Genomic DNA, 26,193 nt, shown 5'->3' with positions numbered 1-26,193 from the left:
TCGCCAACATTCCAGAAAACCTGAGAGCTCTCGCGTCATCTCCTTCGCAGAGCGTCATCCACCGAACCACATCGTCACCTTCGCGTTTCAGATCAGCACTGTAAGTTGATCTCACCGAACCACCTCTAAGTTTCATCTTCTCCGAACCATTCCTTTCCATTTGGCCGAACGTTTTGACCTTTTTCTTCCCATCTCACCGATTGAAACTCCATCTTCGACCTTTATACCGTTTAATCGGTCATCCTCACCGATTAAACTAAACCACCAGATCTAGACTCTCCATCCAACAAACCCTCAAACAGGGTTTCTTCTTCGTTTTTCAGTCTTCCGCCGCGACTTCAACATCAAACTCGTGTTTTCCTTTGCTTCTCGGAGTTTTAGATCGATCTACATCAGATCCTTGGGCTCCTTGCCGATCTGTCTTGGATCGGGTTGCATCATATTCTACAAAGGTTGAGAATGGGTTTATGAAGGTGACCAAAGGAGCATCTGTAATTGCCAAAGGTAGTCGTGTTAATGGCTTGTATATCTTGGATGGATCCACTGTTATATCTCATGCATTTATTGCTAGTCAGTCCATGGAAGACAAGACAAGATTATGGCATTTGAGGTTGGGTCACATAAGTGAGAANGGATTATTCAAATTGGAGAATCAACAACTGCTGATGGGTGATAAACTTCATAAGTTGAAGTTTTGTGATCAGTGTGTTTTGGGAAAAGCTCATAGAGTGAAATTTGGAGTTGGTAAGCACACTTCCACAAGACCTTTTGAGTATGTTCATGCAGATTTGTGGGGTCCATCCAGGACTCAAACTCATGGAGGAGGATCCTATTTCTTGAGTATTATTGATGATTACTCAAGAAGGGTATGGGTTTATATATTGAGAAATAAGACTGAAACATTTCAAAAATTTAAAGACTGGCATATTCAAACTGAAAATCAGCAGGAGTCCAAGTTAAAGGTATTAAGGAATGATAATGGTCTTGAATTTGTCTCTGATATCTTTAATAGCTATTGTGCTAACCATGGTATTAAGAGGCATAAAANTGTNGCTGCAACTCCACAACAAAATGGTCTTGCAGAAAGNATGAATAGAACCATTCTTGAGAAGGTCNGGTGCATGATCTTGNGNNCTGGATTACCTAAAGTATTTTGGGGTGAGGCTGTCAATACAACAGTTTATTTGATAAATAGGAGTCCATCATCTGCTATAGAGAATAAAACACCAATGGAGGTTTGGAGTGGTAAACCTGCAAATTACTCAAATATAAAGGTATTTGGAGCTTTGACTTATGCTCATGTGAAGAAAGACAAGCTAGAAGCCAGGGCTGAGAAATGTGTGTTCCTTGGATATGCAGAAGGTGTTAAAGGATACAGATTGTGGAGGCTGGACCCAAAACCATCAAAACTCATAATTANNAGAGATGTAATCTTTGATGAAGCAAGGATGGGAATGCATACTTTGAACCAGGAATCAGAGATGGAGAAATTACAATTTGAGGTGGAGACTCCTATTAATAAAACTCAACAAGATCTTAATGATGACCCAGAAAGTTCATCACGTAACATTGAGCACTCATCTTCCAATCAAGCCACNAATGACTATCAACTTGTTCGTGATAGGGAAAGAAGAATCTCCAAACCAACTAAGAGATTTGGGCAAGTTGATTTAATATGTTATGCTTTGAATACTGCTGAAGAGATAAATGAACCAGATGAACCAAGAAATTTCAAAGAGGCTCTTGAGAGTGAACAACAAAAGCTTTGGTTGTGTGCAATGGAAGAAGAACTTGAATCCCTTTGGAAAAATAACACTTGGAGACTTGTAAATTTACCTAAGAGCCAAAAGGTGATTGGATGTAAATGGATCTTCAAGAAGAAGGGTGAGATTCCAGGAGTGCAGAAGGCTCGATTTAAGGCAAGATTGGTGGCAAAGGGGTTTACTCAAGTTGAAGGTGTGGATTACAATGAGATTTTTGCACCTGTGGTGAAACATTGTTCAGTGAGAATCTTGATGTCAATTGTAAACCAATTTGATTTATATCTAGAGCAATTGGATGTCAAGACTGCTTTTCTACATGGAAACTTAGAGGAAACAATCTATATGAGCCAACCAGAGGGATTTGCAGTTGATGATAAGGCATGCCTCTTGCAAAAATCATTGTATGGTCTAAAACAAAGTCCCAGGCAGTGGTACAAGAAGTTTGATGACTTCTTAATGAAGTTGAACTTCAAGAGATGTAGCTATGATAGTTGTGTCTATATATTTGAAAAGGGAGTTTGGTTGTATCTATTGTTGTATGTAGATGATATTCTAGTAGCAAGCAAAGACCAAGGGGTGATTAATGATCTAAAGCATGCACTGAATTCAGAATTTGAGATGAAGGATCTTGGAAAAGCTAGTCGAATTCTTGGAGTAGATATCATCAGAGATAAGCTGCAAGGTACTTTATTTTTGTCTCAAAAGGTTTATATGAAGAAGATTGTGGAAAGGTTTAGAATGTATAAAGCTAAACCAGTGAGCACACCTCTAGCCCATCACATGAAACTCTCAAGGAGTCAAGACATCATGTCTGATGATGGTAGAAAGAAGATGGAACCTATTCCTTATGCTTGTGGAGTAGGCAGCATTATGTATGGAATGATTTGCACTAGACCAGATCTTGCACATGCTGTTAGTGTTGTGAGTAAGTTCATGGCAGAACCTGCACCTGCTCATTGGGAAGCTCTAAAGTGGATTCTCAGATATGTGAATGGAACTTTAAGCTCAGGTCTTCTATATCAGAGAAAGACTCATTTTAAATCCATCATTGAAGGTTTTGTTGATGCTGACTATGTTGGATGTCCTGATACTAGAAAATCTCTCTCAGGTTATGTGTTTACTCTGTTTGGAACAGCTGTGAGTTGGAAGGCAAATCTCCAATCTGTTGTAGCTTTGTCCACCACAGAAGCAGAATATAATGCTTTGGTTGAAGGGGTAAAAGAAGGTTTATGGCTAAAGGGAATGCTCTTTGAACTTGGATTCAAAGAGAATAGTGTACAAATCTTTTGTGATAGTCAAAGTGCTATTCATTTAGCCAATCATCAAATGTATCATTCAAAGACCAAGCATAGTGATGTTAAACTACATTTCATTAGAGATGTGATTGATTCAGGTGTTATTGAAGTGGTGAAGATTAACTCTAGTGACAATCCAGCAGATATGTTAACTAAAGTGTTAAGTAGAAATAAGTTTGAAAAATGCTTAAGCATGGTGGGTTTTAGTCATGTTTGATTTCATGGGAGTGATTGTACAAACTGCATTGAAGTGTCACGGTGGAGAAATGTTATAGTTGACTCTTCATTTCAGTTTATTTTCTTATGTGTATAACTGCATAACTGTTCAATAATTATTTGTTGGTTATTTTCTTTTGTAATATTTTGTGTAATGTAGAAGATGTATTAAGTGGTTGTTGTGGTCAGAATAATATACAATATTCTACTTTCCTTTATTCTCTCTGTTTTGTATATCTTCTTTATGCTTGATTGAACCAACAAGCCCAATAAGATTTGATCCAATTTGATAAGGAGCTCAAGTTGTTGGGAAGTGTGACCGTCTGAGATATACTACCGTATAATTGATAATTTAAATTTAAATATATAGAGTTAGAAGTTATTATAATTTTTTAAAAAGAAGATAAAAAATATTAATAAAACAAAGCAATTGTTAATTTAGTTGGTGAAAGAAATAAGCAAGCAGTAATGCCAAAAGAAAAGTGCCGGCATTGTCATAAGCGTGTGTAAACAACCATGTTCTTCTTGTTCTCTGGAGAACTCCAAAGGTTTTCTTGCTCTGTCACACAAAGCGCAATTGCAGCGAACACGCTTCCACTGTGAACCCTTTGGCGCGTCTCCGTCACTCTCTTTGGCGCGTCTCTGTCACTCTCTTCGTCCTCGTTCGATTCAAATTAGGATTCTCTGAGCTCAATTCCATTGAGAAAATGTCGGTTGCAAAGAAGTTGATTAGATGTGTTATCCTTGACTTGGACGGCACGCTTCTCAATACAGGTTTGTTTAATTCCGTCAACACAGAATATTCGTCTTTGCTCACACAGTTGAAGCATATAATCGAGTATCTGCATTTTTTTTTTCTTCTTAATTGGGGCTATATTCTATAACGCTGGCGATTGCGAATGTTTTGATGCAGATGGCATCGTAGGCAACGTTTTGAAGGTTTTGTTAGGAAAGTACGGAAAGGAATGGGACGGCAGGGAAGCTCATAAAATAATAGGAACGACACCGTTTGAAGCTGCCGCTGCAGTTGTGCAGGATTATGAACTTTCCTGCTCGACGACTGAATTTCTCTCTGAAATCTCGCCTCTCTTCTCTGACCAGTAATAGTCTATTGCATAATTCTTTATAAGCTTTTTTTCTCTCTTTGAGATATCTCGTCGATTGAATTTTGAATGTGAAATGTCGTATGGTTAGTACCAACTAATTATCAACGAGTTAACAATATTGGATTACTGAACTTTGAGTTAGAGATTGCAAATTCATGTCTTATTTTGCGAAAGTGGAGTTTCACACGAGATAGACTTCTGGAAATTTATTAACACATAATGTCTTGAAATGAAACAATTGTCTGAAATTTTTGTTCGAGTTGGAGATACCGAGCTTGTATTTCCAATTTCTGAGGGGATTTTTCTCTTAAGTTGTGTGCTCCATTGGCATTTTAGGTGGCACAACATCAAAGCACTTCCTGGTGCTAATCGATTGATTAAACATTTGAAGAGTCATGGCGTTCCGATGGCCTTGGCGTCAAACTCTCCAAGGGAAAGCGTTGAAGCCAAGATATCTTATCATGATGGTTGGTCAATTTCAGGAACCTTTGGCTTCTTGTGTTGCTTTTGCCCTTGGTTTTGTGTGTTAATTTAAGTATGGTGTTGTTTGTTCTTTTATTTTCTTTACGTGCAGGATGGAAGAATTCTTTCTCTGTTATAATCGGTGGAGATGAAGTAAGAACAGGGAAACCGTCCCCCGAAATGTGAGATGCAGTGATGTATTCTCTAGCTTTGATTAATGAAGGTGACCTGATTTCTACATTTGAAAGTTCTCCGTCTCCTAAAACTTTTATATCGTGTGTTGTGATGTTAGATTCCTTGAAGCTGCTAGGAGGTTAAACATTGAGCCCTCCAGCTGTCTTGTCATTGAAGATTCTGTGTGAGTTCCTCGATTCCTGTCTTTCTCCCGGTACTAATCTTTCATATGACTTCATGTGTCAGTTCTAAGTCTTCTTTGAAGGTTAAGCTTTCAGATGGGATGCTATTTGTTTTTATCCCCAATAAATTTCAGAAGAGAAACTTTTTAAAATTATTGGAATCCTATTAATTATATTTGTAAAATATAAAGATAACCCTTCTCCTTTTGGTCTCTGGAAAAAAAAAAAGATTTCAAACATTTTTGGGGAATCTCTAAATATATTTCCTTCACTAGAGGTTCTGTTTGGGTTTTGTAGTCTAAGAGGATTACAATTTTGAGTTTGTAATTAGTGTATGGTTTTGAAGTAAATGAATACCCTTTGTCTGAGGATGACTGTTATTTTGATATATTTGCCAGCCAAAATTGCATGCATTTTACCTTGGGGTGGTGATTAGTTTTTGAGGAAGTGAAACACAGTTACTGTATTTGATGATAATAGTTAGTGCTTACTTAACCAAGTGCAGTGTTTGTGAGTGCATTTATTAGCTAAGAAAGGAGGACTGGACTGGAAACACAAAAGTGCTTGCTCTATGTTTGATTTTAAAAATGGTCATGGGAAAGAACAAAACAAATGATGAAAATAAATATAGGATAATATTCTAAATATTTGTTTCTCAATAAACCATGGGAATGAGACAACTTTTTGTCCCAGCTCAACACTACTCAAGAGTAAAAAATACCCTTTAGTTTGGCTATACCCCATTAATGCTAATGCAGAACAACAATTAACACCTAATTGGACTCATACCCAATGCAATCCTATGATCAACCTCCAAAATTACATGGAAACATGGACTAAACAAAAGGTTGTATTGTAACTCTGCTTCTTCTATTGTTTCTTCCCAATAACATTCCTTCATAACAGTCATCTGTGCTCAGGTTGAATTAGCATTTTTCTATTGTGATTAAAACTTATTTCTGTGGTATCTCCTTGCTTAATTGTTTGACGTCTTCACTTGTTACTACTTTCTAGAACCTTGTCTCCATCCCACAAATCTATCCTTCATACTTTGAGCTGGACTGGGAATTTAGTTTAACATATTAATTTTAAAGGATTTTTCTTCCCTTCCAAGTTATTTGTATCTTTGAGAAGATAGACAAAATAATCACTGTTTAACTTTCACTACATTATGATTACCCCTCTCCCTATCATCCATAGTGATTGACATGTTGCAAACATCATTGCATAATTTATAATAGCCAATGATTGCTTGCCTATTTCCTACTAGGTTTCTATAAATAAATGATGATTTTTATCTTATATTTTTTTCTCTATCCCTTAGGGATACTTCTTTTCCTCCGTATCTTTCTAAAAACATGTATACTTGGCTACTTCAGACCTGGGGTTACTGCAGGTAAAACTGCTGAAATGGAAGTAGTTGCTGTACCATCACTTCCAAAACAGTCGCATCTCTACACTGCAGCAGATGAGGTGATCAATTCCCTACTTGATTTGCATCTCGAAAAGTGGGGTCTGCCTCCCTTTGAAGATTGTAAACCCCAAATACTTTAAGATAATCCTCTTTGCATGTGTTAGTGTTTCTTGTATTTGAACTAGTATTCTAAATTATTGTAGGGGTGGAGGGAACTTTGCCCTTAGATCCTTGGTATATTGGTGGTCCTGTTGTCAAGGGATTTGGTCGTGGCTCGAAGGTACTGGGGATCCCTACAGGTTTGTACTTTGTTTCAATTTATTTCTTAAAGAACTGCTGGTCTATTATACTGTCTTAAACAATCTTTGGTGTATTTTTATATTAATAGTAATGTGTGCTCTATTTTCTTCCAGCAAATTTATCGACAAAGGGATATTCAGATCTCCTTTCAGAACATCCTGCGGGAGTTTATTTTGGTTGGGCTGGATTGCCCGCAAGAGGTGTTTTTAAAATGGTGATGAGCATTGGTTGGAATCCATATTTTAACAACAAAGAAAAGACTATAGTAAGTGTTATCATTCACCCTCAACTATAACTATTTACCAATCAATTTTCATATTATCCTCTGCTTTTTTACTGTAGGAACCATGGCTACTTCATGACTTTAACGAGGATTTCTATGGGGAAGAACTGCGGCTTGTTGTAGTTGGTTACATACGTCCCGAGGTATTGGCTGAATGAATATTTCTCCTACAATTTTTCTTTGTCGTCCTTGTACTGTCCCCCGTATACTTATGAAGTTTCACTAAAATTGGGCATTGTGCATAACAGGCCAATTTTCCATCCCTTGAAAGCTTGGTAGCTAAAATTCATGAAGATCGCAGAGTTGCTGAAGGGGCTCTTGATCTTCCCTTATATTCAAGTTTTAAGAATGATTCGTATCTGAGAAGCTCTTAGTACTCCCTCTTTTTTATCTCACAGTAAGAAATCCCAGGTGTTGATTGTTGTAAGCGCATAAGCGAGTTATTCCACTCATTAAGTTTGCATTATACCTTTATTACCCTATGATTCATATGCATCAGTGACATAATTCAATGTGATTTGAAACATGCGTAAAATACTTAACCTATTTTGGAGAATTTTAGATCTTTAATTGATTTCCTGACATTTCTTTCAGTACATTTGCCACAAATTTTCATATATCCTACGTGGCTGTTGTGTCCTATGTATGAACTGTTATGTTTTTTCTTTAAAGGTAAGGTCATGAATCAGGACAGGGTGTTAAGTAGATAATAAATTTAAAATTAAAATTAAATTATAATGGATGGTTAAAAGTTAAGCTATTTATTTATCTATTTATGATATGATAAAAGTGCTTTATAGAAATCAGCCCTATTTAATAAAATAACTTGAACTTCTATATTTGTATCGTTTGTGCTCCTAAACATTGTAGAGTCAACTCAAGGGAGTTTGTATAGTTCAGGACTTGTCTCTTAGCTCGTAAATATGTAATTTTTTTTTGTTACTCAATTTTTTTTATCATTAATAACAAATATATTTTTAATTTGATTTATACTATTTGTGGGCATATGTTTAACTGCTTTAATTGTCCCTTAACTAAAATGCCAACGTTTGATTTTTATTTTATTTGAAATTTTGAAAATTTGTAAACTCAAAACTTCAGTAGGCTTTGTAGTGTCCTCAACCTGTCTCATTCATCGTTTCAAATTATTCTCATGGGCTGTCGAGGAACCACCATCAACTTTTCTTTGGATAACTCTATTTGTCTTTTATTTTCACAATTCAATGTTTTGGAGGTACTTTAGCGCTTGAGTTCTCAACATGTCCATGTAAGGAGGCTTGATGCCCATGCTACCTAAAAAGGTGTAGTTTGTAGCTTGTAGCTTGATTATCATTGTGTAAATTACCACATCTAGTGTGAGACCATGTCCCGCGATGGACTCCTCAACAAACTATTCCATAAATATGTAAAGGGGTTCTAAACTCCTTGTGTTTGTATGGAATTCTCAAGCCTCCAATGAAGTTGTTTTGATGATGATTGCGAAAGATGAAAATGAGATGAAGATGCTAAAATTGTTTAGAGTTTGTATTGGTCAATCATTCATATAAGGTTTTTTCAAGGTTTTTAATTCAATACAGTCTAACTAGAATCAATTAAAAGAAAAATATTTGTTGTAAAGTTAAACATACGAGAAAAAGGTTTTTTTTTTTTTTTTGGCATTGTTAACTGATTAAGTTTTTAAGTAATCGGTTAAACTATTTATGTGATGTTTTGAAAAAGAATAATTACTCTGTCCATTTCTTCCTTTTTTTTTTTCAATTCTTTAAAAGTATAATTAGTTAAAGAAATATTATTTTAAATGAGTATGGGAAAGTGACAGATAAGGCAATCCATGTCCTCTTTTTTATTTGAATAGATTAGAGGAAGATGCAAGTGACATATTTTTGTTGGATATGATTAAGAAATTAGGCACTAAATTTTATTATAGTTTGTCGAATTCTGATTAGACACAAATTTAAATAATTGAACCTTTGAAAGGAAGAAATTTTATTACGAAAATCTTTAGTCACCTCTTACATGCAAAACTTCAATCATACACAAAGGAGTTAGACATCAAAAATCTTATTTTTCACTAATACAAAGGCAAAGCTCCAAATCATCATCAAAAGTAAAAAGCTTCATCAAGTCTAGTGAAATACAAGCTTTAGCCTTTGTTCTTTTGATAAGATTTGGGGGAGATGATTTGAATGGATTTGAGTAGATTTGAGAGTAATTTTTTGTTGTTGTTTTTTTGAATGGATTTGTGGGTTATTAAGAGTGAATTCGAGGATAAAGTTTGTGAGAATTAGTATAGAATTTGATTGATGTGACATATTTAAAAAATTAGTTTAATTGATAGAAATTAAAGATTACCAAAATGTTCCTAAGTATTAAAGTAATACAAAATGATATTTTTAATGTTATATTTAATTCTAAAAATGTTTGTAAAGAGTAAAAATTAAAATTAATTTTAAAAATTTGAAAAAATTATAATTTAGTAAAACAATTCAAATGTCCTAAAAATTATAATTTAGTAAAACAATTCAAATGTCCTAAAAATTATAATTTAGTAAAACAATTAATTTTAAATTCCACTTTTTATATAGAATTGCAAATATGTATCTACTGCAAAACAAAAAGCAATAAATTGTATAATTATTTAGAAAACATTAAAAGTAATATTGAGCATATTTATAACCTCAGACCAAATAAGTGGATCTTGAGGGCCATGATGATCCAAATTCCGTTTTGGTATTTCTTCAAACCACTGAGGGCAAAGATGAAATTTCAGACTATATTACTCCAAATCTCACATTCACCGCGGATGACCGAAAATATGGATATCTCGCAAGTTCACTTAAATCTTTCTTGGCAAATCCAGCCAAACGAACACATTCCATTTCGCAAATCCGCGCTTTGCATCTCTCGTGAATAGTTAATTCCCTTAAAGCAAACATGGCCTTAATCATTTTTTGTCCACAACTATAGAAAAACTTATATTGTAAATGGGTTAATATGTTTTTCCTTTTTTTTTTCTATTTCCTATATACATTTATTCAACAAGAAAAAAATATATAATATTTTATACAAGTTGAAATGTTCGATATATTTTTCTCATATTAGATCTAAATACTTAGAAAATAAATATTAAAATAAATAAGTGTATGAAAATATTAAAACCGAATATTTTATATTAAAATAATTTTAAATAAATTTTTTTAAAGCTTGTCTTATTATTTAAATATATTTTATTTCTCTAAAATAATATTCTCATTTCTTTCTCCACTAGTGAAAAAATAATATGACTTTTTATAACTACAAAAATGACTTTTTATAACAGAGTGGTTGCTTTATCTCTTTTTGTTTTTCTTTTTCTTTTTCTTCTTCTTTTTGTTTTTTCACTGTCTCCTTTACCATAGAGTTTATTACAAGAACCGGTTTGGGGAGGTCCGGCAGTTGATTCAGCTTCTTCGGAGAGAGGAAAGAGAACCTTTCAAGTACCTTCTTTTTTGCCATCTTCATTTCCCATTCCCTTCTTACTCTCTTATGCTCCATCCTTTTTGCCATGTTTCTCTGTATTTTAGGATACTTCTCTAGCCACCGAGAATGCTCCTCCATCGTCACCTCTATTATCTTTCTTCTATTCTCGAGCCATTTCTCTTCTTGTTCTTTTCTTTCTTTTTCCTTAGCCTCCTTTTCTTTATTTTTTTTTTCTCAATGTCCTCTATCAAAGAACTTATTGTAAGAAGATGGTTGGGGAGGTCCCGCGGCGACGGCCTGTTCCAATTGTTGGAGTGCAAACAAACCCTTGATAACCTAACACCAATCGAGGCGCTCCTCTCGCCCCATCGTCGATCGTCGAGCACGAAGGAGGGAAAACATGTTGAATTGTTGAAGTATCAGGAGGAGTGAGAAAGAGCATGCGCAGAGTGGTTGCTCTATCTCTTTTTGTTTTTCCTCTTCTTTATCTTCTTCTTTTTGTTTTTCCATTGCCTCCTTTACGATAGAGTTTATTACAAGAACCGGTGGAGGTCCGACAGCTGATCCAGCTTCTTCAGAGGAAAGAGAACCTTTCAAGTACCTCTTTTTTGCCATCTTCATTTCCCATTCCCTTCTTACTCTCTTATGCTCCATCCTCTTTGCCATGTTTCTCTGTATTTCAGGATGCTTCTCCAGTCACCGAGAATGTTCCTCCACCGTCACCTCTATTATCTTTCTTCCATTCTCGAGCCATTTCTCTTCTTGTTCTTTTCTTTCTTTTTCCTTAGCCTCCTTTTCTTTATCTTTTTTCTCAATGTCCTCTATCAAAGAACTTATTGCAAGAAGATGGTCAAGGAGGTCCGACAGTGGCGACCTGTTGCAATAGAGGCACTCCACTCGCCCCACCGTCAAACGTCAAGCACGAAGGAGGGAAAACATGTTGAATTGTTGAAGTATGAGGAGGAGTGAGAGAGCGCACGCAGGAATACAGAGTCTCACTATCTATTTAAAAAGGAATAACCGCCAATTGTAACGGCGTGTTTTCTCCTCATTTCAGTTTTTTCACACTTAAAATAACATTTCCATTATTTCAAACTTTTTATTTTGAAAGTTCATTAATTTAAAAAATCTAACATCATCAAAAACTACTATACCAATTAAAAACACATAGACTAATATTGATGAACTAAACAAAATCTCTAACACATAAAAGTTTAACATAAGACTAATAATAAAATTTTATAATAATAAAATTTTTTAAAGCTCGTCTTATTATTTAAATATACTCTATCTCTCTAAAATAATGTTTTCTTCTCATTCTTCACTAGTGAAAAAATAACTTTTTATAACATACAAAAATATAACTTTTTATAACGTATAAAAATGACTTTTTTATAACAGAGTGGTTGCTCTATCTCTTTTTATTTTTCCTTTTCCTTTTCTTCTTCTTTTTGTTTTTCCACTGCCTCCCTTACGATAGAGTTTATTACAAGAACCGGTTTGGGGAGATCCGGTAGCTGATCCAGCTTCTTCGGAGAGAGGAAAGAGAACCTTTCAAGTACCTTCTTTTTTGCCATCTTCATTTCCCATTCCCTTCTTACTCTCTTCTGCTCCATCCTCTTTGCCATGTTTCTCTGCATTTCAGGATGCTTCTCCAGCCACTGAGAATGCTCCTTCATCGTCACCCCTATTATCTTTCTTCTATTCTCGAGCCATTTCTATTCTTGTTCTTTTCTTTCTTTTTCCTTAGCCTCCTTTTCTCAATGTCCTCTATCAAAGAACTTATTGCAAGAAGATGGTTGGGGAGGTCCGGCGACAGCGGCCTGTTGCAATAGAGGTGCTCCACTCGCCCCACCGTCGATCGTCGAGCACAAAGGAGGGAAAACATGTTGAATTGTTGAAGTATCAAAAGGAGTAAGAGAGAGAGCGCGCATGAACACCGAGTCTCACTATCTATTTAAAAAGGAATAATCGCCGAAAACGAATTGGAACGACATGTTTTCTCCTCATTTCGTTTTTTTCACACTTAAAATAACATTTCCATTATTTCAAACTTTTTATTTTGAAAGTTCATTAATTTAAAAAATCTAACATCATTAAAAACTATTATACCAATTAAAAACACAGACTAATGTTGATGAACTAAACAAAATCTCTAACACATAAAAGTTTAACATGAGACCAATAGTTCTGCATTTGCTTCCTATCCTGTGAAGTAAAATAGCTTCACTTCATCAATTGCTTCCCTTGAATTCATTTCTCCACCTCTACTTTTTTAAATTTCATCACCTGTTCTTTCTGCATCACTAGATTGCTGAAATAATAAAAAAAATTAATAAAATAAACAACGCTATATTCTCAGCATAGTCCACATCTGTACAATAACACAAATGGACAAGCACATATTAAGAGAGAAATTACAAAGAAGAAAGGAAAACAAAAAATAGGCCCAACTAAATAAAGACTTTATTACATAGGGATTACATTATTTCCATAATTCACATAATGTGTTAGAATAGCAACATAGAATGAAAATCATATCAAAGACAAGGGTATAACATATGAACAAAAAAGTAAGAGATTTGTCTCTAGAACATGTAGTAAAATAGTAAAATATATAAAGTTTGTAAAAAGATTTAATAAAAAAAACAATTTCAAGTTTTTTTGCCTTTTATTATCAATTGCATTTTGAAAAGAAAAAAAAAACATGAGAAAAAAAAACCTTACCTATCAATTTAAAAATAACTTTAACTCTTTTAAAAATCAATCCCCCGATAGAAAGGTACTGTTTCCAAATCTTGCCTCCTTCAACCTTTATTTGCCACTTCCAATTTTCCACAAAAGAACTACTTAAATGGAAACTCGATGTTATACAAAACATTTCTCTCTAGTTCGCCATCGCAGACAAATAACACAAATAATTAGGTTCAAATATCTTCCGAAAGAACCATATCATGACGACCTCCTCGACCGTATAAAAAACAGAAGTTGGTATTTGTATAACTTAACAAAACCCCAAAGGTGGCTAATGTAACTTACAATATTAATTGTACTTTGTCAATCATCAATACAATAAGGTGTTTCTAATGTTGCCGACAGAATACAACAATCTTAAGAGAAGCTTCCCTTACCAGAAAACACGAGAGCACATAAAAATGAGTCATAAGGCTCGGTACACACAACAAACCAAAGTTCTTCTAGACAATAATGGTCTCAGCTCAAAAGGACACATATGTATTAACACTTCACCATGATATCAGTCTCTTTAACTTCCAACGAGCTGCTTAATTATCATTGTTAAATCACACCCATTCTTCACCACCATTAATCAAATATCGGCAATTTAATATTTGAACACTAAGAAATACAAACATAAGGAAACATGAGCACTTATTCAAGATACATACATTACACAATCAACACAAACCATTTTCAGGCTTGAACTTACCTCAACTCTGCAAGAGCAACAAAAAATAGGGCCCAACTAAACAAAGACTTTATTCCAGCTTAAAAACATATGGATTACACCATTTTCATAATTCACACAATGTGTTAGAATAGCAACATAGAATGAAAATCATAACAAAGACAAAGGTATAACATGTGAACAAAAAAGTAAGAGATTTGTCTCTAGAACATGTAGTAAAATATATAAAAGTTATGCCTTTGAGATAGACAACAACAATCCCTTCTCAGGACAACTCAATCCAACCATTGCCTGAGCCAAAACCCGAACCCTGTACATTGCAAAATGTTAGCATGAATATCCAAGTAGTGAAAAAAACTTGTTAGTGAAAAAAAGTTCTTTCAAGTGCCTTGATTAAACAATTTTAGATTTTTAGGGTTTCTCCTGTTCATCCATGACTTTTTTTACTGTTGTTTCTTCTGAGTTTGTCACTCGTGTGTTGGACTCATCAATATATGCCTTTTCTTCAATGACAAAGATGAATTTTGTTAATTTATTATAGCCATGACGACTCTTCAACAATGTCATCTTCATCAACTAGATGTCAATAGTGCATTCCTCAATAACAATTTATAAGAGATATTAAACAATCTCCCAAATTTGTTACTCCTGAGGAGTCTTCTAGGTTGATATTTCGTTTTTTATGTCCTTTTTGCAAATCATTAACAATTTGGTGCCACTCGAGTATAAAACAAATATTTTTATTAAGTCTTTATTGATTATATTAATAACAAACTTGGTGTATATGATTTGTATGTCCCTAAGGGAAATGTTAGATATTTTATTTTTATCTTTAGTTAGTTTATTATTGTCGTTTATTTGTATTTCAGACTGAGCTTATATTTATTCTATTATAATATATTCAATATAAGGAAAATTAATCCATATATAATTTTTTACTATATTGAATATTATTTTTCAATTTGAATAAATTTTAAAAGAACTTAAATAAAAAGAAAATCTTTTGAAAAAGTTTTTACTCTCTTTCAACTTAGCTAAGCCATCTACTATTTTCTAACATCTTGTTCGAGGTTTTCCAATGCCACCGAAGTTGTAATATGAGGTTAGCTTGTTGAAAATTTAACTTTGAACTTTGAGTCAAATGTAGAAAAATACTTAATTGAATTTGTGAACAAGTTGAAGTATATTTTAGAGATGCTATTTTGAGAGTGATGGAAAACTTTTCATAGAGTTACATTATTGTTGGTGTAGAGGTTGACTTGCATTTTGTATGGTTTAACGGTTTAATGTGGTTGTCAAAACCTTTCTATGATTATAGTTTTGCAACTAAAAGGAAAGATACATTCATAATATTCTCCACGAGAAGATGATGTCTTTCTTTTTCTTACATGTCATGTTTAATAGTCGTTTGGTGTGAATGATATAAAGATGCATGAAATTCTATAATTACTTCTTAATATTGAAAATCATCTTTTATTATTTGTTTGGAAATGTAATCATAGATCGATTATCAATTTTTAATTTTAGGAGAATTTTTATGATCATGTGTATCATCACCACTAATAACCAGTTAGTGTACCACTATGGTTTTTTAATCAAGATTCTATGTTTTTCTCATATGAATATGAATTTACTTTCTTACTAGATAAACTCTAATTTATGATTTTTTTTTTCACTTTTATGAAATCTAGAAGTTACACCTCTTATGCGTATTTCTTTTAATCTCTTGAGTGTGCTTGTAGTTTACTTATAATCTTTTAAGTGAGCTTCAAGGTTGTTAGTAATTAAAAATTTGTCCAATCTCGTTGATTGATAAATTTGTTAAAATTGGAGTTGTTATGAAAATCATTAACGTGTATAACCAAAAAGTCTTAACCAAAATGTCTTTTATCAAAGTCTCATATAGTACATATAAAATACTTTTACTATACTATAATTGGAACAACTTATATAGAGTTTCTATGAGTATTAATGTAATATGATAAACTTCCATTTATAAATAAATTTATGTATTCAAATTAATAAATTATAGTGTAAAAATAACAGTGAAATCATCATCACCCTTAAATTCCTTGTTCTCATCATGAAATGTAATTATAAAAGTTTTTTTAACTCTTTATTAGGTATAAGATATTGACAAATATACTTTTTATATAATTTTTTAATTAAAAAATTAAAAATAAAAATTAGAAGTGTGAGTGAGCGAGTTTTGGCGCTTATAGTAAAAGCTTCCAGCAAATCCGGCGGCAGCACAAACAGCAAACAGCGTGGTTGTGCAGTTGCGATGGGAGAAGAAGAGGTGCTCCAATCGGAATCCGATGTAGCAAACGCCAACACCAACGAAGAGTACTCCTTCCCCGCGCTTCGTTTCGATGTCTCTCCTCACAGAACCTACCATTTCCACCGTCAGTTCATCATTCCCTCCAACCCTAACAATTTCCACAAGGCCGTTAAATGGTACGCTAAACTCTCACTTTCACTCTCTTTTATCTTCTACTACCTTTCTCAATTCCTAATTTAAGTTCTGCTTCTCTCTTAGGTCACCTGACGGTTCCTGCTTCCTCACCTCTTCCGACGACAACACTCTCCGCCTCTTCGCGCCGTAAGCCTTCTCTTCGCCACCTCCGTTCCGATTTCACTCTATCTAATAATGTAATTCTGTAAAAATAATTCACTTCGCTTTTCCCTAGCAGACCGGGAACTGAAAGCGACGCTTCCGTTGCTGCTTCTGACGACGGTAATCGTGTCGTTTCGAATATATAAAAAAGTGAGCGCGATTAACTGCTATATGAAGTTCGGGTGTTCATTGTATGTTGTTGCTCTTGTTGTCTACAGATTCTTTTGCTGCAAACGTAGTCATGCATGAAGGAGAGTCTATACACGATTTCTGTTGGTATCCTTACATGTCTTCCTCTGGTAAGAAATGTTTTGTTTTCTATGCGTTTTAGTAACTGATAGTGATGGTGTCTATTGGTCTATGGTATTGGATATTTGCAGATCTAGTGACCAATGTTTTTGCGACTACTACTCGAGACCATCCGATTCATTTATGGGATGCTACCTCGGGCCAGGTACTTTCATTGTTTCTCGTTTCAGTTTTGTGCTTAAACTGGTTGTCGTCCTAGAGCCATTGAATGATTTTCGAAACTATCAAAGTTAAAATGGAGTGGAATATTAAGGGAACGGATAAATGTAGCACTGGTTGAATGGGGATATAGTTTTTCTTGAAGTGCTAATAATGTTACCAAGGTTTTAAAAAATGGTCACCGTGACAGTTGTGATTTCACCGTTTCTTGGTATTGCATGAAATTGAGGAGACCATAGACATTATTGATGTTGCAAATAAAATCCCAGTCGTGGAACGTTTTTTAAAATCTCAAATGTTACTGCTAAGAAATAACATATTGGCAGCTTTGAAGGTTCATTATAGTTTTTGTGTTGCTATGGTGGTTTCTGACCATTGCATTTGGTGAAACTTGCAGTTACGTTGTACATATCGGGCATATGATGCAATGGATGAAATTACAGCTGCTTTTTCAATTGCTTTTAATCCAGCAGGGACTAAGTAAGCTATTTCTTTAAGGAACAATTTGCAAATTGTAGATGCACAACACAATGTTTCTATGAGAATAACTCACATTTCATGCTCACAGGTCCCATAGTTTTTCCTCATCAAACTTTCATAAACTTTCTCTAGGACATTTAGGCTTACCTATATGTTTTTAATCCTTGCAAATATGTCTAAACTTGTTTGTAGTCTTCCATTTTTTTTTGTTGGTTTTAGTTCTAATAAATTTGAAAAATTGTCTATGCCAGACTGTTGCCATTCAGTGATGATGTAGCCATGTTACATCAATGCCCATTGTGAGGTGACATGTGTGGTGATAAGGAACATAAACTTTACAGGGACCAGACCCAAATAAAATATATTGGAGGATGAAAAGCAAATTTAACTATATTTATAATCACTAAAACATATTTACCAGGACATTTGAATATACAGGCATCCCTTGGGATTTTATGTTCAAAAGCTATCGGCAAATAACCTTACCTTACCTAAGTGAGTTGCACAACTATTAAAATTTTAGAAGATATGTAATGCTTAGGAGGTGTTTTTCAAAATAAGGTATGATTTTTGGTTTACCTTACTTCAAGCGATGAAGGTGTCTTTGTAAAAGTTATTTAAACTGTTTGTCTTGTCTTGTAGGATATTTGCTGGATACAACAAATGTATTAGGATATTTGATTTACATCGACCGGGTAGGGATTTTGAATTGTATTCAACAGTAAAAGATAAAAAAGAAGGCCAAACAGGTAATTTTCATCAGGGCTGCTGAAGTTTTTTCTTTTTTGCCGGGAAGGTTGGGGTGACAGCAGCAATAACATCTATGAATGAAATGTCTGGGAAAGATTTTATGGTACACAGAGATGCACATAATTCAGTTTATATGAATGCAGGTATTATATCTGCAATGGCTTTTTCTCCATTTCATTCTGGGATGCTAGCTTTGGGTTCTTACAATCGAACTGCTGCTATTTATAGGGAGGACAACATGGAACTCTTGTACCTTTTGCATGGTCAAGAAGGTGGAATTACCCATGTAAGTTAGGGTTTCCCGTAAATAATTTATTCACATTATAACATTGAGAAGAAATCCTAAATTTTTCTCTTCTTCAGGTCCAGTTTTCCAAAGATGGAAATTATTTGTACACTGGAGGTCGGAAGGTGAGATTTTCACATTTTCTTTTCTAGTTCTAGAGTTTGGACTGGACTACGAGTCACATTCTTGTTACCCAGCTTATTGTTACTTGAAGGTCAGTTTCTAACATTCACTGTTACTTGAAGGACCCTTATATACTCTGCTGGGATGTGCGCAAGTCTGTTGATTGTGTTTACAAGTACTATTCTATCTCTTCCCTTGACCTTGATTTATCTATGAATTGAAGAAAAGTATTATATACTATGTTTTGGAAAACTTAAATTGTAGAAAATATTTTTTTTTGAAGTAAGGAAACTGCAAAAGCTTTTGTTCAAACAAGATAATCCAACATGCATTTAAGTGGAAGCGTACTTTATGATGAACAAAACTGATGCAACCGGTGGTTCAAGAGAACAAAGAAAATAGATAACCTACTGTATACTACATTTTTCCCTCAAAATGAAGAATTTGAGTTCCTAATTGAATTTTTTAGACTTTCCGTTTTGGATATTATAGTAGAACCAGTAAATTCCAAAGCTAAATTCCTATCTCTTACTAACTGCTGATGAGTGCAGTACATAGTTAATCCAAAGGTCCTCTTTCTTTGCATGGTTAGGTTTTGCTATCACGTGTTTTTTGTGTATTTCCATTGTTATGAAAGGTTGACTGGTTCCAATCATATTATCTCGTTTTATCAATTTTTTTTTTTTATTGTAAAGACACTTTTACTATTTGTTCTATAAGTACAAACGTTGGGAGTTGAATGGGTGCATCTTTTCACCTTGCTACTAGGTTATACAGATCATCAGAAAACACCAATCAGCGGATACTGTTCGATATTGACCCTTCTGGACAGCATCTTGGTACAGGGGGCCAGGTATCTTGAGCATTCCTAATATCTTGCAACATCAATTATCCTCAATAATGTTAAGTTTGTTTTTAAATGTTTATTTTTTATTTTTGGTTTCAGGATGGTTTAGTACACATATATAATCTTCAAAATGGGCAGTGGGTGTCAAGTTTTGAGGCTGCTTTAGGTACTCAAGTTCTGTATTGATGCTTGTAATTTTTCTCCGTCCTGGCTTTGATCTCCTTTTTTACATGCTCCTTTGTCTTATCCGTTAATTTCTCAAGTATTTTGCCTTTCCAGAACAACCTCTACTACACATTTATTCTCAGTTTGTTTCTTTAGTACTTCAAATTATTTCACTTCATTATCTATTCTCTTACTATTTCTTGAAGGCCATAGTTAAACTATTTAAACTATTTTAGTGCTGCAATTTTGACATCCCAATTGTCAATTCATTTTTCTTTTTCTTTCAACTTTGCTTATCTTATCATTTTGATAATTTCCTTATGTTTTAGTTTTTCTTCAGGTTGCCTCTAGTACCTCCAAATTCAATTTTCCCCATTCTTATGCTTGTGTTGTTATCCTCATCCTCATGTTTATGCAACGTAATGATTCATAGATCTGCTTGTGTTGTTGGCCTATATATCCCAGTTCCTTTACCATTTTCTGATCTTCACATACCCTACACTCTTCTCTCTTCGTCTCTATCTTCATATTCTGATCATAAGTTTAGTCCTTTGTAACATAAAGAGGCAACGTTTTTACCACGTTTATTTATATTCATTGTTGTGTTATATTGGACAGACATGAAAGCAGGGACCTTTTTTTTTTCTTGAAATTTCTTTCCTTCCATTAATAAGAATTCAATTTTTTGAGCAATAAGCTATTGCGAGTTACTAATCAGCAGTTGGCTGTAAATTATTTGTATATTTCATTTTTTAATTGCTTTAAGCTTTATCTTTTACTGTTTGCTGTGCAGACACAGTTAATGGTTTCTCATTCCATCCATTTCTACCCAATGCTGTGTCATCCTCGGGCCATCGAAGATTCGTACTTCCAGACGACGGCGATGAAGAATTGCGCTTGAGTGGTATTGTTATAATATTATAAACATGCAGACCTCCCACTCCCCTTGCCAAGGGTTTTCTATTTCTATTATTTCATCATCGGTCAGGTTTATTATTGGCATGGTTTTACGGAAGTAACCTAATCTATGAACTAAAATTTGAGGAAGTTATGAAAAAACATTATACATTTTGTGCTACTAAAAGTAATTTCGCTAACTTTACTAACTTCAGTGGTGTTTAATATAAATATAGGTCGTGAAAATTGCGTCTCAGTATGGACTTTCTGTTATGATTCAATGGAGATTGACATGGAAAGGAATGGCAGTTTCAACAATCAGTCTGAAAGTGGTTATTTGGACTGAAATTCGTTAATTCAACACTAGTTTGTTTTGTAGGCTTGTTGCCAATGATCATAATGGTTCACCCTTTAACTGTTCCTCGTTTGACCAAAACACTGAGCGAAGTTTTGCATATGTCTTATACGTGTAAAATTGTAAATTTCTAATTGTAGCATGGATTTGGACTTGTTTGGTTGTTATTTAGTTGGTGAGATATTTGCTACTGTCTTTTACTTGCTATTGAAGTTTCAGCCGCATTCTGGCCGGCAATACTTTTCTTCCCACGTAAAAAGCGGTCTTTTATACTCGGGATTTGAAGTAATCTTCGATTATAATATACAACAGAGAATCTCTGATTTTCGTGTCTCGACAAACATGGACCTGAAAGTATGACTAGTTTTTCTTACAGACTCACTTTAACATGTTAATATCTATATAATAGTTGTAATTTTTAATGATGTTGATTCCACCGAAAGCACCAAATTGGTGCAATTTTTTTAATTCAAAATTATTGAAATGGACATATTTAAAATAATTGTGAAAATGGACAAGTCTAGTATGATTTTATTGTGAAAAACTTGTGTTAATTTAATATAATTTTATTGAGAAAAAGTTGTTAGTTTGACATTATTTTTATTCAATAAAATAAAATCACATTTTCATAGTATGACTTTAATTTATTGTATTTTTTTTTAAATTTTAATTGAAGTTTTATTTGTATGGTGAGTTTATTGTATTGTGATAAAAAGTGTAAGGATACACAATTTTAATTTTAATTGCGTATTATTTTAATACAAATTAAAAAAATTAGAATATTTTTTTTTTTGGAATGAAAGTATGAAAATTTTAAAATGTAAATATTTAATAAATATTTATTTAATATAGGGATATATTACAAAAATTTTCAGAATTTTTTGACAAATATAAATATATCAACTAAAAGATTAAGGGTGTGTGCATTTGAGGAAGTGGATTCCAAGGAGAGAGAGTTGATAAATTTAAGAAGATTTGAGAGTTAAGTGTATATTGGTTTTATGAAGGGATTTAGAAGTGATTCATAGTAAATTTAGAAGTAAATTGTGTATGATTTAATTCATGTGATGGATAATAAAAAATGTTTTAATTAATAAAAATTAAAGATTATGAAAATGTCATTTGTGTAAAAGTAATATAAAATCATATTTGTTAATAACATATTTATTGGTAAATATGTCATTTGTGTAAAAGTAGAAAAAAATGAAAATTAATTAAAAAAATAAAATAAAAATGTATTTAAGTAAAATCAAATTATTTTGTTTAAAGTTTAATTTTTTAAGAGTATAATTTAGTCATATGGTATAATTTTTTGGTTTTTATAATGAAATAAAATATTGATGATCAACCAAATAGTAAAGTCAAGTTAAAATATTCATGAGATACTAATTTTACGCACATATTTAGGAGAAAAAAAATAAAAAATAATTTAAAAAATAAAATAAAAATGTACTCAAGTAAACTCAAATTATTTTGTTTAAAATTTAATCTTTTAAGAGTACAATTTAGTCATATGGTATAATTTTTTGGTTTTTATAGTGAAATAGAATATTAATGATGAACCAAATAGTAAAGTCAAGTTAAAATATTACATGAGATACTAGTTTTATGCAAATAATCAACTACAATTATATCTATCATAATTTATAATAAAGTTATTTCGTTTAGGTATGTAAGCAACCTATTGAAACAATATTGTGCCAGCATTTCTAATATATGTCATGTACGAGATTAGTGTGAAAACATGAAATCAAAATACTGTCTAAATAAATTATCGTCTTGAATGTTCATTGTTCTTAATAACTTATTAATTTCTTCTAAGATATGATGAATTGAATGAGTTCCAAAAATATGGTTGTTTATGGTTATGAGTAGTCATCGTCTTGAATGTTCATTGTTCTTAATAACTTATTAATTTCTTCTAAGATATGATGAATTGAATGAGTTCCAAAAATCTAGTTGTTTATGGTTATGAGTAGGGTATTTATGATGTTCCATGGTTGCAAGTTGTCGTTCAACAATGGCAGACAATTTTCTTGTTTTCGTATTTGCTTTCTCTATTTCATCAATTATTCTAAAATCCATTTGATTTGAAGCTCAGGAACTTTAAATAACATTAAAAAAAGTATCACAAGTTTTGTGAAATAAAATATATTTAAAGTTTATGCAATGTAATAAAGCAAAGAGATAAGTTGATGTAATATAATAAGCCAAATATATAAGCTGATGTAATACAATCATACAATGAAAAATGACTTAATCCTCTAATTTATGCAAAACTAAGTTCACATTAAGGTTGACTTTTGCCAATTGCCAATTCATGTCCAGGTAAGTTGGCCAAATTATTTTTAATTCATTGAGCACATCACTGCATTTGTTCCATACCTTACATTCTATTTTGCAAGTCTTGAATCCCCTCCCACATTTGAGTCATCATGTTAGAATTTGAAAGGTAGGGAGGATGTTGAAAATGACTACCAGGGTGTTGGCTTCTTACAATAGGGTCATCATGCTTAGGACTTTGATCTCGTGGTTGTCCTTCGTCTTCATTAACACGGAGGTTGTGTTGCCATACACCATGACATTGAAAATATTAAACTTCTTCAAAGAATTGGTAGAAAAATATTGTCTGGTCCCAATCTGAGTGCTTGCGTCCACATCAAGATGTACTTCACTGTATTGCATAATTTGGGTGATCATTACAACACATGGCAGAGGTGTGTCACCGACCTTGCATTTAAGCATATGATGCATGATATGATGAGGCCAATTGATAAATATATTATTTTTGAGCACCCATATCATAAAAATATCTTCTTGCAACAATTTTTCCAAATTTCCAGCCCAAGGAGTTAACATATTCACAATAGCATAATGAAGAAGTCTCTCATTAATGTTCAAACAACTAATCATTTTCAGACGTTGACCCTACATGTCTGGTTTGGCCATAGAAGGTAATGTCATCTCGGGATCAAAGGGAAAGTCATCTGGTAAATTTTTGAAGGACGATTTTTGACCATTGTATTTTAGATAGGAAACATTGAACCAATCATCTGATCTCAACTTAATTCCTTTTTTGTTCACCTCACTCTGAAGATATCCTTTGGCTGAGATCCTTAGATTTGAATAAAAGATTTTTATCAAATCCGAATAGAATGGATGGTCCAATTATACAAATTCTGATAGGCCTTGAAAGATGAGGTGATGATGAAAATATAAACCAGATATGGCAAATGAATCAAAATTCATAATCTTTGGCACCACAAAATTTCTTGTATAAAAATTAGTTGCATAGGGCTCCATCTGATGGCTATCATTGAAGAAACATCATTGACATAATACTTCTTCCATGTATGATCTCCTCTACGTAGAGTGTTTGTTTAAGTCCTTGTTTCTTTTCCTTTACAACTTCTTCAGGTCCTTTTTGACGATGACTATACCATCAAACAATAACTTCAAAAAAATAAATAAAAAAAAAACAAATGTCATAACAACAATAAAAGATTAATAACAATTGTGACATTCATACATATATTAAGTGGTTATAATTAATATTGTTCAAAAAAAGGCAACCAATGAAGGAAAAGTCAAAATGGTACAATAGAAATCAACTTAAGATTATGAAACACATACATGGACTCAATTACTACCCATCAAAATGTTACACAACTTATTCCATCGATGATGTGGTGGCATTCCTATTAACCTTTTCATTCATACCGGGCTTACACATAGGAAATCATAACACTACTCCATAATGATATCTTCTTGTATATTCGTGGCAAATAACATTTCCCATATGTCACCCTCAATGTATTGGAATGTTGAGTTGCGACGCATGATCTCCACTTGCTCATTAAGAATTTGATTGCGCTTCTCATTGGAAACCACTTGGCGCTTGACCACGAATGATATTTTCTCCAAGTGAGCATATTATTGGATCCCATGACATCCATGAAGCCATCAAATCTTGTAGTCAACTTATTAAATTATGAGTCCATTAAGTCGATCATAGGTGTTTGGCATTTTGAACCACATGAAGATGACGTGCCTCCGAATGGGACGGAAGACACAAATTGAGTAGCCCCTAGACTATAGTCATCCAAAGGTGGATGAGATCGTGGAGTTGGGTCATTGTACCCTTGAAACACATGTTCTTTGGGTATGTATCCCATTTGCTCGACCATTAGATCGTAATGTCTAATGGTAGTAACCCTCTACTTAGCTACAATAGGCTTTGCCTGAAATACAATGCACACCCAAATCATAAATAGGTAAATGCTTAACATTTGAATAATAAATCCATTACTTAAGTTATGTCTTTAATACCTTTATTAGGTCGTCCCAGACTTCATCCTCTGCTTTAAATCTTTTGGGTGTTGCATTCCATGCAAATCCACTAAGTGAGTTAAACAAGTAATGAACCTTGCGCCACTTGTCCTTCAATACTTTTTGTCTATTTTTGACATTACTTTTTGTAGCTGTAACATACCCAAACTAATGAAGATTGTCGACGATATTATTATACACATGGGTTGTCCAGCTGCTGTCAACCCTGTTTCCCATACGAGATTCATCTAGCATTGCATTAAGAAGTTGTTTGTCCATGTCCATTTCATAAACTCCCTGGTCCTGCCAGATGAATCCATCGCAACACTCTTTTCCCTATTCATTTCAAACCTAATTTGAAAAAACCTTATGATATTAAGTTGAAATATTCATATAAACAATGCACTATCATTATAAATAACATTATCAAACAACACAATTAAGTACAAAATCTAAGAGTTTTGATAATCTCGCCACATCTCTTCTGCTATAACATTCCTAATACTACACCCAAGCCTATAATCATCTTCATGAACTTTAGCAGATGTCGTTTCATCCTCCTTTTCCATCAATTCATAGTAACCAATTAGTCGTCATTGTCTACCCTAATTAACAAGTTATGTAGGATGCAACGAGCTAGTACAATGTCTGTAATTGTCTTCAAACCATAATGAGGTTCAATGCCACGACCAATGATGGAGAATCTTTTTTTTCAAAACAACAAATGTTCTTCCAATGACATTTCTCAATGAAGAACGATGATGGTTGAACAATTCTCGTGCATGTGGTCTTCTT

General features: G+C 33.4%; 2 protein-coding genes across 2 annotated transcripts; both read left to right on the top strand.

Moving 5' to 3' along the window:
- The first annotated feature begins 3,732 nt into the window (after positions 1-3,732).
- LOC106765822 (bifunctional riboflavin kinase/FMN phosphatase) lies at positions 3,733-7,791 on the top strand. Its single transcript, XM_014650570.2, has 10 exons — positions 3,733-4,048; positions 4,188-4,374; positions 4,717-4,847; positions 4,955-5,024; positions 5,135-5,200; positions 6,578-6,732; positions 6,816-6,911; positions 7,026-7,177; positions 7,255-7,338; positions 7,444-7,791. Exons 1-10 carry the CDS (start codon positions 3,982-3,984, stop codon positions 7,567-7,569), a joined length of 1,134 nt encoding a protein of 377 aa, XP_014506056.1. The 5' UTR covers positions 3,733-3,981; the 3' UTR covers positions 7,570-7,791.
- An 8,496-nt stretch (positions 7,792-16,287) lies between these two features.
- LOC106765642 (telomerase Cajal body protein 1) lies at positions 16,288-21,260 on the top strand. Its single transcript, XM_014650330.2, has 14 exons — positions 16,288-16,538; positions 16,621-16,683; positions 16,775-16,818; positions 16,917-16,997; positions 17,079-17,152; positions 17,564-17,646; positions 18,289-18,395; positions 18,540-18,682; positions 18,760-18,807; positions 18,928-18,980; positions 19,574-19,658; positions 19,752-19,818; positions 20,611-20,721; positions 20,951-21,260. Exons 1-14 carry the CDS (start codon positions 16,366-16,368, stop codon positions 21,058-21,060), a joined length of 1,242 nt encoding a protein of 413 aa, XP_014505816.1. The 5' UTR covers positions 16,288-16,365; the 3' UTR covers positions 21,061-21,260.
- The last annotated feature ends 4,933 nt before the right edge of the window (positions 21,261-26,193 follow it).

The sequence above is a fragment of the Vigna radiata genome, chromosome 7, assembly GCF_000741045.1.
Source record: "Vigna radiata var. radiata cultivar VC1973A chromosome 7, Vradiata_ver6, whole genome shotgun sequence".
NCBI classification, from domain to species: domain Eukaryota; kingdom Viridiplantae; phylum Streptophyta; class Magnoliopsida; order Fabales; family Fabaceae; genus Vigna; species Vigna radiata.
Note: the sequence above shows the minus strand (reverse complement) of the source record. Positions and strands in the feature narration are given on the sequence as shown.

Excerpts from the sequence above, each read along its gene's own strand:
- LOC106765642 (XM_014650330.2), top strand. The coding sequence starts at position 16,366 with ATGGGAGAAGAAGAGGTGCTCCAATCGGAATCCGATGTAGCAAACGCC. Across the intron at positions 16,998-17,078 it reads TCCTTACATGTCTTCCTCTG|ATCTAGTGACCAATGTTTTT; the intron begins GTAAGAAATGTT and ends GGATATTTGCAG. Across the intron at positions 19,659-19,751 it reads ATCTTGGTACAGGGGGCCAG|GATGGTTTAGTACACATATA; the intron begins GTATCTTGAGCA and ends TTTTGGTTTCAG.
- LOC106765822 (XM_014650570.2), top strand. The coding sequence starts at position 3,982 with ATGTCGGTTGCAAAGAAGTTGATTAGATGTGTTATCCTTGACTTGGAC. Across the intron at positions 4,848-4,954 it reads CAAGATATCTTATCATGATG|GATGGAAGAATTCTTTCTCT; the intron begins GTTGGTCAATTT and ends CTTTACGTGCAG. Across the intron at positions 5,025-5,134 it reads GGGAAACCGTCCCCCGAAAT|ATTCCTTGAAGCTGCTAGGA; the intron begins GTGAGATGCAGT and ends TTGTGATGTTAG.